Source organism: Heterodontus francisci, chromosome 28 (assembly GCF_036365525.1).
Source record: "Heterodontus francisci isolate sHetFra1 chromosome 28, sHetFra1.hap1, whole genome shotgun sequence".
Taxonomy (NCBI): Eukaryota; Metazoa; Chordata; class Chondrichthyes; order Heterodontiformes; family Heterodontidae; genus Heterodontus; species Heterodontus francisci.
The window spans coordinates 21,901,548-21,914,339 of record NC_090398.1 but is presented as its reverse complement, the minus strand read 5'-3'; the positions used below and the strand labels follow the sequence as shown (position 1 = coordinate 21,914,339).

Genomic DNA, 12,792 nt, shown 5'->3' with positions numbered 1-12,792 from the left:
CCTCACTCCATTTTTAAACAGAGGCACAATGTTAGCAATCCTCCAATCCTCTGGCAGCACAACTGTATCCAGTGAGGCCTGGAAAATGATGGTCAGACCCTCCGCTATTTCCTCCCTTGCTTCTTTTAATAGCCTGGGGTACTACTCATCTGGCCCTGGTGATTTATCAACTTTCAAGGATGCTAATCCCATTAATACTTCCTCTTTCCCGATGTTTGTCACATCCAATACTTCACACCCCGCTTCCTTAACTACAATACCTGCATCATCCTCCTCTTTTGTGTAGACGCATAGTTTTCGTAAAGAACCATGCCAACATCTTCCGTCTCCATGCATAAGTTACATTTTTGGTCTTATATGGGCCCTACCCTTTCCTTAGTTATCCTCTTACTGTTAACGTGTTGAACATTTTTGGGTTCACATTGATTTTATTGCCAATATTCTTTCATGTTCTCTCTTTGCTTTCATAATTTGCTTTTTGATTTCACCCCTCCACTTTCTATAATCCTCTTGGCTTTCTGTAGTAACATTTAGACAACATTATAAGCCTCTTCCTTTTATCTAATAGTATATTTAACTCCTCTTCTTAGCCACAGTTTTTATGCCTTAGGAATGTATATTTCTAGCAAATTATCCATTAATTTTATTACATGCTACCCATTGCTTGCCCATCATCATATCTTTTAATGTAGTTTTCAATCTACCTTTACCAACTCGCCCTTCATACCTGTGTCATTTGCTTTGTTTAGATTTAAGATGCCAGTTTTGGACTTAACTAAATCACTTTCAAACCCAATATAAAATCCTTCTCAAGAAGCCTCTTTACTACAAGTTATCAATTAATTCTTCCTCATTGCACATTTATCGATCCAAAAAGCATGTTCCCTAATCAGTTCATCAACAGACTGATCAAGAAAACTACCTTGTATACATACCATGTACTCATGCTCCACATTATTACTGAATATGGTTTGCCCATTCTGTATGGAGTTTAGAATTCTCCATGATTATTGTATTAGCCCATTTATTATCCCATTCTCTCAGTCGTAGGAATTCCTGGTAATTTATTAAAACAATTATATGTTGAATCAGAACTTGCTGAAACTAAAACCTGCTGCTTGTGTCATTTTGAAGCATTTTTATCTGAATGTCTCCATTACGTAAGGTTAGTGTTTGATGTGGTTCAGTCAGATCTACTGATGGATGGTTGAACCAGTTGTGAACCAGATACATTTGAATCCCTAAGATGGAGGCCAGATCAGAAGGAATTTACTGGGATCCAGGTCATCACTGGGAGAGGGGTAGATCAACAGCAATAGAAATATCATGACAAATGCTGAGCCAATAGTTGGTAATTTAAAATTATGGTAGTAAATGACTCAGGGGTGAGTTTGGTGCAGTGACAGACACAAGAAGTGGTGTTGGAAGTGGGTTGTGAGGGATATGTGGAAGTGATTTTATTGTTTATTGTTGAGACAATAGTAGACAGGCCAGTGAGATGACCAGGTATAGAGGGAAGAAAAGTAACAGCAGGAGGTCATTTAGCCCCTTGAGCCTGTTCTGGAATTCAATGAGGTTGTAGAGGCATTTATGACACAGAAGGAGGCCATTCATCCAGCGAGTCCATGCCAGCTCTCCGCAGAGGGATCCAGTCAGTCTCACTTCCTGGCTCGATCCCTGTAGCCCTGGAAGTCTATCTAATTTAATTTTGAAATTATCTGCTTCCACCATCTTTGTGGGCAGCAGGTTCCAGGTCATTGTGTGAAAATGTTCTTCCTCACATTCCCTCAACATCTCTTGCCCCAAACCTTCAATCTGTATCCCCTAGTCATTGTACCATCAGTTAGTTGGAACAGCTTTTCCTTGTCTAACCTATCTAAGCCTGTCATAAGTACACCTCTATCAAATCTCCCCTCAAACTCCAAGGAGAACAGCCCCAGCTTTCCCAACCTAACCTTGTAACTCAAATCCCTGGAAACTTCTGGTAAATGGCTGATTTACAACCTAGCTCCATATGCCCGCCTTTGCTCATATCCCTTAATACCTTTGGATAACAAAAACATCTCAGTCTCAGTTTTTAAATGGACAACTGATTTGTCCATTTATCATCAATTGCTGTTTGTGGAATGAAGTTCCAAACTTCTGCCACCCTTTGTGTGTAGAAGTGTTCCTTAATTGTAGTCTTGAAAGGTCTGTCTCTAACTTTTAGACCAAGCTCCCTAATCCGAGACTCCCAAACAGCAGAAAAAGTTTTTATCAATCCTATGAGTTCCCCTTTATCTCTTGAAATCTTTGATCAAATCACCCCTTAATCTGCAAAATTCCAGGAAATGCAACCAGTTTGTGTAATCTCTCCTTGCAATTTAAACTTGGACCCAAGGTATAATTCTGGTAAATCTACCCTCCGCTCCCTTCAAGACAAATTTTTCTTTCCTAAGGTGTGGTGCCAGGAACTGCTCACAGTTCTCCAGGTGTCGTCTAATCAGGGCTTTGTATAGCTGAAGCATGATTTCAATCTCACTGTATTCTAGTCCTCATAATATAAAAGGTTAGCATTTGATTAGCTCTTTTCATTCTTTTCTGTACCTGTTTATGATATTTTAACGATCTTTGTCCATAGATCCCAAGTCTCTTTTGGCTTCAACCGTTTCTAGCTATTCTCAATTTATAAAGTATATGTTCTATCCTCTTTAGTCTAAAGTTGGTGACATTGAACACTCCCCTATATTGAAATCCACTTTCCAGAGTTTGTCCATATACTTAATCTATTAATAACTGTTGGTATTTTATAATACTAACAATGCTGATTACAATGCCACCTATCTTTGTGCCATCAACAACATTGGCTGTCGTCGGAATTTGGGGTAACAGTCAATTCACCCTTTAATCCCTCCCTAAATGACACAAACCTTATTGGTGACAGTGGTTATATTTTATTCAGGATAAGTAAGACTTGCTACATGCTAAAGTCTGAGCAGCAGTATCAAACCACAACAGCATTACCATTATGCCCTGTGTAGAAGCACAATGAGGCAGTGTTAATTAGTAATCTCATAGTAAAAGAACTGCTGGGGAAAAAGTGCTCACAATACAGTTGAATTCCATATTAAATTCCATATTCCCCCTGAAGTGAGTGGCTGAGGGAAGGCAGCGGTGAGGCGGGGGGAGCAGACGGGCGTAGCAGGGACCGGCGAAGAGAAGTGTGATGGCAGGAGGGAGTGGGGTAATGTTGGGAGTAAGATGGAAGCGGTAGTTGCAGTCATTGAGGGGGTTTGTGTTTAATTTATTTTTGTGACAAATTGAGCAGCGCCATCTTTTGTACTGGCAGCTGCCTGAGATGGCAGTGACGAGGCTGCATTTGCGCATGTGTCAGTACTGCACCACCTAGTGGTTGCGTTGTCGGCAAACGCAGCCTAAAAAAAATAGGCTGATCCCTTAGAGGCAGAAACAGGAGAAATTACCCTGGGGAATGAAGAAATGGCAGAGACATTGAACAAATATTTTGTGTCTGTCTTCAGAGTAGAAGACACAAGTTACATACCAGACATAGAGGATAACCAAGGGGCTAATAATAATGAGAATTTAAGGTAATATCAGCACAGAAGTAGTACTGGAGAAATAGAAGGGACTAAAATGTGACAAATCCCCCGGACCTGATGGTTTACATCCCAGGGTTCTAAAACAGGCAGCTCCAGAGATAGTGGATACAGTGGCTATGATCTTCCAAAATTCCTTCGAATTGCCGATGACACCAAGCTTGCAGGTTTAGCAAACAGTGAGGATGATATGGACTGCCTGCAATAGGACATAGATAGGCTGGCAGAATGGACAGAGAGGTGGCAGCTGGAATTTAATATTGGCAAGTGTGAGCTGATGCATTTTGGCAGAATGAATAAGGAGAGGTAATATATACTTAATGACACAGTTCTAAAGCGTGTGCAGGAACAGTGGGACGTGAGAGTGCATGTGCATAGATTTTTAAAGGTGGCAGGGCATATTGACAGCGTGGTTATTAAAGCATGTGGGATCTTGGGATTCATAAATGGATGCATTGAGTACAAAAGCAGAGAAGTTATGGTGAACCTTTATAAAGCTGGTTCGGCCCCAACTAGAGAACTGTGTCCAGTTCTAGTCACCACACTTTAGGCAGGATGCGAGGGTCCGTGAGAGGGTGCAGAGGAGATTTACTGGAATGGTTCCAGTGATGGAGAATTTTGTTACAAGGTTAAATGGGAAACGCTTGATTAGTTCCCCTTAGAACAAAGGAGATAGAAGGGAGATTTAATAGAAGCGTATAAGATTATCACAGTCTTAGATAAGTTAAATATGGAAAAGGTGTTCCCATCAACAAATGTTACAAGGACTTGGAGACACAGGTGTGGATCCAGATTTCCACTTTTCTTATTGGGGGAAGAGCTTCCTGACATCACCCTGATCAGCCTAGATCTGATTGTAACTTTATAACGTTGGTCAAAAGTAAACTTCAACAGAGATGCAGTAGAGTGTGAAAACAGGTGACCTTCTGTGTGAGAAGTAAAAGATAAACACCTTAGCAGAATCTCAGAGGCTCAGATATAGGTAGTGCCGAGGCAAATTAGCTGGATGTTAAGGCCACATCATTTCTACTTGCTTTTACCAGGCGTTCACATTCGAGCTGATAGGAGTCCGAGTGTGGGAAGTCAGAGATTTTGAGATTCTGACCTGGTTCGGGTGACAGATCGTTTCCTAATTGGACAATTCAAACAATAGTGAGGTCACGATTGAATGAACTCAGTCTCCAGAGGCTTTTCTATGACCAGAAAATATAAGAAGGGATTCCATGGTCAAAACTCTCTGAAAGTATTCTCAAATTTGAAGTTGGTAAGAAGTCCTGAGATGTACTTGTTAAGATAATGTATCATTTAATTCAACATCACACAATAACAATTCTCATCAGTACTGTTACATCATCCAGGAGGCAGTGATACAGAGGTGAAGTTTAATAAAACATTTCCAAGTGGAAGTCATTATACAAATCCAGGTGAGTACAGGTAACAAGTCCGTTCATCGACCCCTCAGTTTCCTCAGGATGTTTCACAGGGTCATTGCACCTTTTCACAATCTCATGGTTTACAGTCTCAGGTGATTCCGTTTGAAAATTCAGTCCACAGTAAGTACACAATGTTTAATTTCCATGGTAACACCAGTACCTGCTCCCATGCTGGTGCCAGAAACACTTTAAATTCAGGATCTTTAAACACTACAAATGCTCACGATCACCCAGACAGAACAGTGGGATTCCCGACTGACACTTTCCCCATTTCTCCTCTCGCAGTGCTGACCCATCCTGGGTACACCAGTTTCAGGAACCTCCCCAATAGGATACTCCCTCTGGGTGACCCCAGACACTGGGTATTGGTATCTATTGGACGGTGGGATCAATCCAAGCTGAACAGAGCCTGTCTCCATCCTGAACACACACAGGTTCACTTCCCAGCAGGGTCACTGGGTCCTGATACTGAGTGTGAACCCTGGATAACGTAATTCCCAAACCCAGGGATATTGTGTGTCCCACTGCAGCCCAGACTGAGCCCCACCCTGGACCCTTCCTGTCTGTACATTTCCCCAGTGCCCCATTGGGGAACATTCAGTCCCGGATATCCTGCAGAAACAGCGCTGTGGGGCCGGGCGGCTGAGTCACGTGACCCTGTTGCTGGGCCTCTGATGTCACAATGGGAGATGACACTCGCTCAGCTCGAGCTGGAAACAGTGAAACAGCCAATAGGATTTAAACCTGGAGCGCGGCCAATTAAAGGGGAAGGACAGAAAATTGGCCAAAAATGTTCAGAGAGAGAGAACAGTGATGATTACAAACTGAAATGTTCACACAACCACAAACAGTTTGGGTCTTCTACCCTGCAGTGACTTCAGCTGATTCTTTCCGGTTGAACTGAATTGGTTCCCCCACAACCTGAAACAGATTAAAGATTAAACATGAAATAAACAGATTGAACAATAGTGTAAATAACAGGGAGACTGGGATTAATATTTCAATAATAATTACCGAGATATTACTGATAAGAGTGACTGAATCCCATTTCTATTTTATTTATTACATTAAACATTAACACAAACACTCACTCGATCTGCTCCAGACGTTGACAATTCAGTATGAGGCGGCGGAGAGTGGGGACTGATCGGTCTGTGAAGGAATTTAATCCCAGGTGCAGTAACGTCAGTGACAGGTTTGTACTGAGAGCAGAGGCGAGATACTTGGCACACAAATCTGTGAGACCGACATCCCATAGACTGCAGATCAGTGAAAGAAATAACAGGTATCAGTATAAATCGCCTGGGTTCATTAATAACACTATTACTGATACTAATAATAATGTACAGTGTTCATTAATAACACTATTACTGATACTAATAATAATGTACAGTGTTCATTAATAACACTATTACTGATACTAATAATAATGTACAGTGTTCATTAATAACACTATTACTGATATTAATAATAATGTACAGTGTTCATTAATAACACTATTACTGATACTAATAATAATGTACAGTGTTCATTAATAACACTATTACTGATATTAATAATAATGTACAGTGTTCATTAATAACACTATTACTGATATTAATAATAATGTACAGTGTTCATTAATAACACTATTACTGATACTAATAATAATGTACAGTGTTCATTAATAACACTATTACTGATATTAATAATAATGTACAGTGTTCATTAATAACACTATTACTGATACTAATAATAATGTACAATGTTCATTAATAACACTATTACTGATACTAATAATAATGTACAGTGTTCATTAATAACACTATTACTGATATTAATAATAATGTACAGTGTTCATTAATAACACTATTACTGATACTAATAATAATGTACAATGTTCATTAATAACACTATTACTGATATTAATAATAATGTACAGTGTTCATTAATAACACTATTACTGATACTAATAATAATGTACAGTGTTCATTAATAACACTATTACTGATATTAATAATAATGTACAGTGTTCATTAATAACACTATTACTGATACTAATAATAATGTACAATGTTCATTAATAACACTATTACTGATATTAATAATAATGTACAGTGTTCATTAATAACACTATTACTGATACTAATAATAATGTACAGTGTTCATTAATAACACTATTACTGATATTAATAATAATGTACAGTGTTCATTAATAACACTATTACTGATACTAATAATAATGTACAATGTTCATTAATAACACTATTACTGATACTAATAATAATGTACAGTGTTCATTAATAACACTATTACTGATACCAATAATAATGTACAGTGTTCATTAATAACACTATTACTGATATTAATAATAATGTACAGTGTTCATTAATAACACTATTACTGATACTAATAATAATGTACAGTGTTCATTAATAACACTATTACTGATACCAATAATAATGTACAGTGTTCATTAATAACACTATTACTGATACTAATAATAATGTACAGTGTTCATTAATAACACTATTACTGATACTAATAATAATGTACAGTGTTCATTAATAACACTATTACTGATACTAATAATAATGTACAGTGTTCATTAATAACACTATTACTGATACCAATAATAATGTACAGTGTTCATTAATAACACTATTACTGATACTAATAATAATGTACAGTGTTCATTAATAACACTATTACTGATACCAATAATAATGTACAGTGTTCATTAATAACACTATTACTGATAATAATAATAATGTACAGTGTTCATTAATAACACTATTACTGATACCAATAATAATGTACAGTGTTCATTAATAACACTATTACTGATAATAATAATAATGTACAGTGTTCATTAATAACACTATTACTGATACCAATAATAATGTACAGTGTTCATTAATAACACTATTACTGATACTAATAATAATGTACAGTGTTCATTAATAACACTATTACTGATACCAATAATAATGCACAGTGTTCATTAATAACACTATTACTGATACTAATAATAATGTACAGTGTTCATTAATAACACTATTACTGATACCAATAATAATGTACAGTGTTCATTAATAACACTATTACTGATACTAATAATAATGTACAGTGTTCATTAATAACACTATTACTGATACCGATAATAATGTACAGTGTTCATTAATAACACTATTACTGATACTGATAATAATGTACAGTGTTCATTAATAACACTATTACTGATACCGATAATAATGTACACTGTTCATTAATAACACTATTACTGATACCGATAATAATGTACAGTGTTCATTAATAACACTATTACTGATACTGATAATAATGTACAGTGTTCATTAATAACACTATTACTGATACCGATAATAATGTACAGTGTTCATTAATAACACTATTACTGATACTAATAATAATGTACAATGTTCATTAATAACACTATTACTGATACTAATAATAATGTACAGTGTTCATTAATAACACTATTACTGATACTAATAATCATGTACAGTGTTCATTAATAACACTATTACTGATACTAATAATAATGTACAGTGTTCATTAATAACACTATTACTGATACCAATAATAATGTACAGTGTTCATTAATAACACTATTACTGATACTAATAATCATGTACAGTGTTCATTAATAACACTATTACTGATACCAATAATAATGTACAGTGTTCATTAATAACACTATTACTGATACCAATAATAATGTACAGTGTTCATTAATAACACTATTACTGATACTAATAATAATGTACAGTGTTCATTAATAACACTATTACTGATAATAATAATAATGTACAGTGTTCATTAATAACACTATTACTGATAATAATAATAATGTACAGTGTTCATTAATAACACTATTACTGATACTAATAATAATGTACAGTGTTCATTAATAACACTATTACTGATACTAATAATAATGTACAGTGTTCATTAATAACACTATTACTGATACTAATAATAATGTACAGTGTTCATTAATAACACTATTACTGATACTAATAATAATGTACAGTGTTCATTAATAACACTATTACTGATACCAATAATAATGTACAGTGTTCATTAATAACACTATTACTGATACTAAAAATAATGTACAGTGTTCATTAATAACACTATTACTGATACTAATAATAATGTACAGTGTTCATTAATAACACTATTACTGATACTAAAAATAATGTACAGTGTTCATTAATAACACTATTACTGATACTAATAATAATGTACAGTGTTCATTAATAACACTATTACTGATACCAATAATAATGTACAGTGTTCATTAATAACACTATTACTGATACTAATAATAATGTACAGTGTTCATTAATAACACTATTACTGATACTAATAATAATGTACAGTGTTCATTAATAACACTATTACTGATACTAATAATAATGTACAGTGTTCATTAATAACACTATTACTGATACTAATAATAATGTACAGCGTTCATTAATAACACTATTACTGATAATAATAATAATGTACAGTGTTCATTAATAACACTATTACTGATACTAATAATAATGTACAGCGTTCATTAATAACACTATTACTGATACTAATAATAATGTACAGCGTTCATTAATAACACTATTACTGATAATAATAATAATGTACAGTGTTCATTAATAACACTATTACTGATACTAATAATAATGTACAGTGTTCATTAATAACACTATTACTGATAATAATAATAATGTACAGCGTTCATTAATAACACTATTACTGATACTAATAATAATGTACAGTGTTCATTAATAACACTATTACTGATACTAATAATAATGTACAGCGTTCATTAATAACACTATTACTGATAATAATAATAATGTACAGTGTTCATTAATAACACTATTACTGATACTAATAATAATGTACAGTGTTCATTAATAACACTATTACTGATACTAATAATAATGTACAGCGTTCATTAATAACACTATTACTGATAATAATAATAATGTACAGTGTTCATTAATAACACTATTACTGATACTAATAATAATGTACAGTGTTCATTAATAACACTATTACTGATACTAATAATAATGTACAGTGTTCATTAATAACACTATTACTGATACTAATAATAATGTACAGCGTTCATTAATAACACTATTACTGATAATAATAGTATTGTTCATTGTCCTGTTATTATAAACGTGATCTCACACAGTCTGGTACTTACTGTTCTACTCTGTAAATACTAAGTCCCTGCATTACAAGTACTGTACAGGAGAACAATTATCAGCCCACTGGAGGCCAGTGTGCTGTGGACTTTGCCTACTTAATACCATAAATTTGTAACTGATAATGAAAACATATATAAACTGTGCTCATTTGGTGGAGAAGCACCTGGAATGTCCAGCGTTGGCTCCGCGCATGCATAATAAAGACACCTCTTGACTATTACAACTGGACTCCAGGTGTTGAAATTTTAAAGCAGAGTATTTCTCAGACCTTTCAATACCACACGCTGGAAACATCATTCAGGCCATACGTGCATTTGTTTAGTTTCCATAGTTTCCCTTCTGCATCCGCTGTCTCTTTGGGAAGTTTCAGAAACACACCTCTCTGAAATGTATCGCCCTGCAGAAATACAGCTTTCAGGTCAATTGATCCCCACTCCCATGAATATGTTACCAAAAAAGCGAAAATGATTTTCGGAATTATTGTCCCAGGAGTGTGGGAGCCCACTGCAACTTCTGTATTTCCCAGCCCTTCTACAAAAACCCAAGAAACCTGCCTTGCTTTAGCCTTGTAAGTCCCATCTGCAAGAACCTTTTTAGTACAATTCAACCTATGTGACAAGGCTGCTTGCCCCTTATCTGGTATCACAGAGTAAACTTCAACGGTCTCAAACTATCTAATTCTCTTTGTTCTGCTTCTTTTTTTTTTAGATTAGAGATACAGCACTGAAACAGGCCCTTCGGCCCACCGAGTCTGTGCCGACCATCAACCCCCCATTTATACTAATCCTACACTAATCCCATATTCCTGCCAAACATCCCCACCTGTCCCTATACTTCCCTACCACCTACCTATACTAGTGACAATTTATAATGGTCAATTTACCTATCAACCTGCAAGTCTTTTGGCTTGTGGGAGGAAACCGGAGCACCCAGAGAAAACCCACGCAGACACAGGGAGAACTTGCAAACTCCACACAGGCAGTACCCAGAATCAAACCCGGGTCCCTGGAGCTGTGAGGCTGCAGTGCTAACCACTGCAGGGTTTTTTAACCTCTGACAAGCAGGGTGAGCAAATTGTCTACATTACTTCAAGCCAATATGCTCCTCTACTCTAAAATTCTTATCAACTGATGCTATTGATACTTGTCTAACACTCTGATAAGAAAGAAACAGTTTTTTTTTGAGGGGGCACAATAGTGTTCTGACAGGGTAAACTGCAGATCCACTGACTGTCTGAAAGTAATTGACTTATCACACTCCATGTCAAGTTTCATTTGTGCTTCGCTAGAGACATCAGTACTGATAACATGGCTTGCTCCAGCTATTTTATATGAATTATGACTCTTTTTAGTGACCTCAATGCTCGTCAGCACTAAACCTGAAGCAAGTAGTACTTTTATACTCTTTAACATTGCATCATTTCTCACGAATTAGTGAGTCTGGATAACATTTTAACCAATCTGTTGTACATACTGTTGAAATGCAAGCACTACTAGCATGACACAGTTAAACAAGTCTACGAATAACATATACAGTATAAGACTAAAACTTCTTGTGACCTATACAATTTGCTCGGCTTCATCAAAGTCTTCATCGTCTGCCTCAGAATTCTCTGTCCCATGTGTCATTTTGAGGACTCTGTCTCTACACGTTGTGCAGTTCATGGCATAATGTTACTTGGAGCCACACCTGATGAACCTATTAACTGTTCCTTAACCTTTGCTGGGATTCAGTCTCCTATTATTGCTGTTCCAACTTTGTCTTCGCTATAATAGCCAGATCTACTAAAGGTGCTTTCATCCTCATTCTGATTGTCCATAACAATTCCATTGTACTGACACCTGCATCCAGTATCTGGTCCATTTCGAAATCTGGCAATTATTGTGTCTTCTATTCTTTCTGTAACTGCGAAATGTTCCATTTGCTCCACCAAGGCCCCAGGAATCTTTTCAAGACAGCAGACATCTGATCCAACAGGGAATCTCTCTCTCAGTCCGAGAACTGGAAACCAGTTAGAACCAGGAGCATGCCCCTAGGCTACACCTTGGCACAATCCAGAAATATAAGTGTTAGCACTGAACCAGGGATCTCTAAAGTGAATTTTGTCAATCTTTTAGACAATCTGTTAATGGATATGATATATTCTTCCTTTGAATAACCATCTGTTTTCCAAAATGTATCAAACTCTGACCATGCCTCAAAGGCATTTAATAGATCACCTTACTTGCACATTTCATCCAAGAACTCCAATAGAAGATTCAAACCATCATCAGTTTTTAACTGATGGGGATTCATCTCACAAAGCATTTTACTTCTTACTTTACTTCTGGTCCGAAGCAACGCCAAGGCCATACCTTGTTTCCTTTCTCATCGGGACACAACCCATGTCCACATCTCCACTTCATTCTTCCACTGGTCATTTTTTATACTTATTTGTTTCGTGGGATGGGGCGTCGCTGGCAAAGCCAATATTTGTTGGCCATCCCTAATTGCCCTTGGGAAGGTAGTGGTTAGCTGCCTTCCTGAACCTCTTCAGTC

The 12,792-nt window shown here is 36.1% G+C and overlaps 1 protein-coding gene across 1 annotated transcript in view; it reads right to left on the bottom strand.

Annotated features, from left to right (window-relative positions):
- Positions 1–4,955: 4,955 nt before the first annotated feature.
- LOC137345134 (NACHT, LRR and PYD domains-containing protein 3-like) overlaps positions 4,956–12,792 on the bottom strand; it is a 77,716-nt gene continuing 69,879 nt past the window's right edge. Inside the window, exons 12-13 of the mRNA XM_068008603.1 lie at positions 6,121–6,288; positions 4,956–5,950 (exon numbers count right to left, since the gene is read on the bottom strand). Coding sequence (XP_067864704.1) covers positions 5,863–5,950; positions 6,121–6,288 — 256 coding nt within the window. The 3' untranslated portion in view covers positions 4,956–5,862. The remainder of the gene's footprint in view (positions 5,951–6,120; positions 6,289–12,792) is intronic.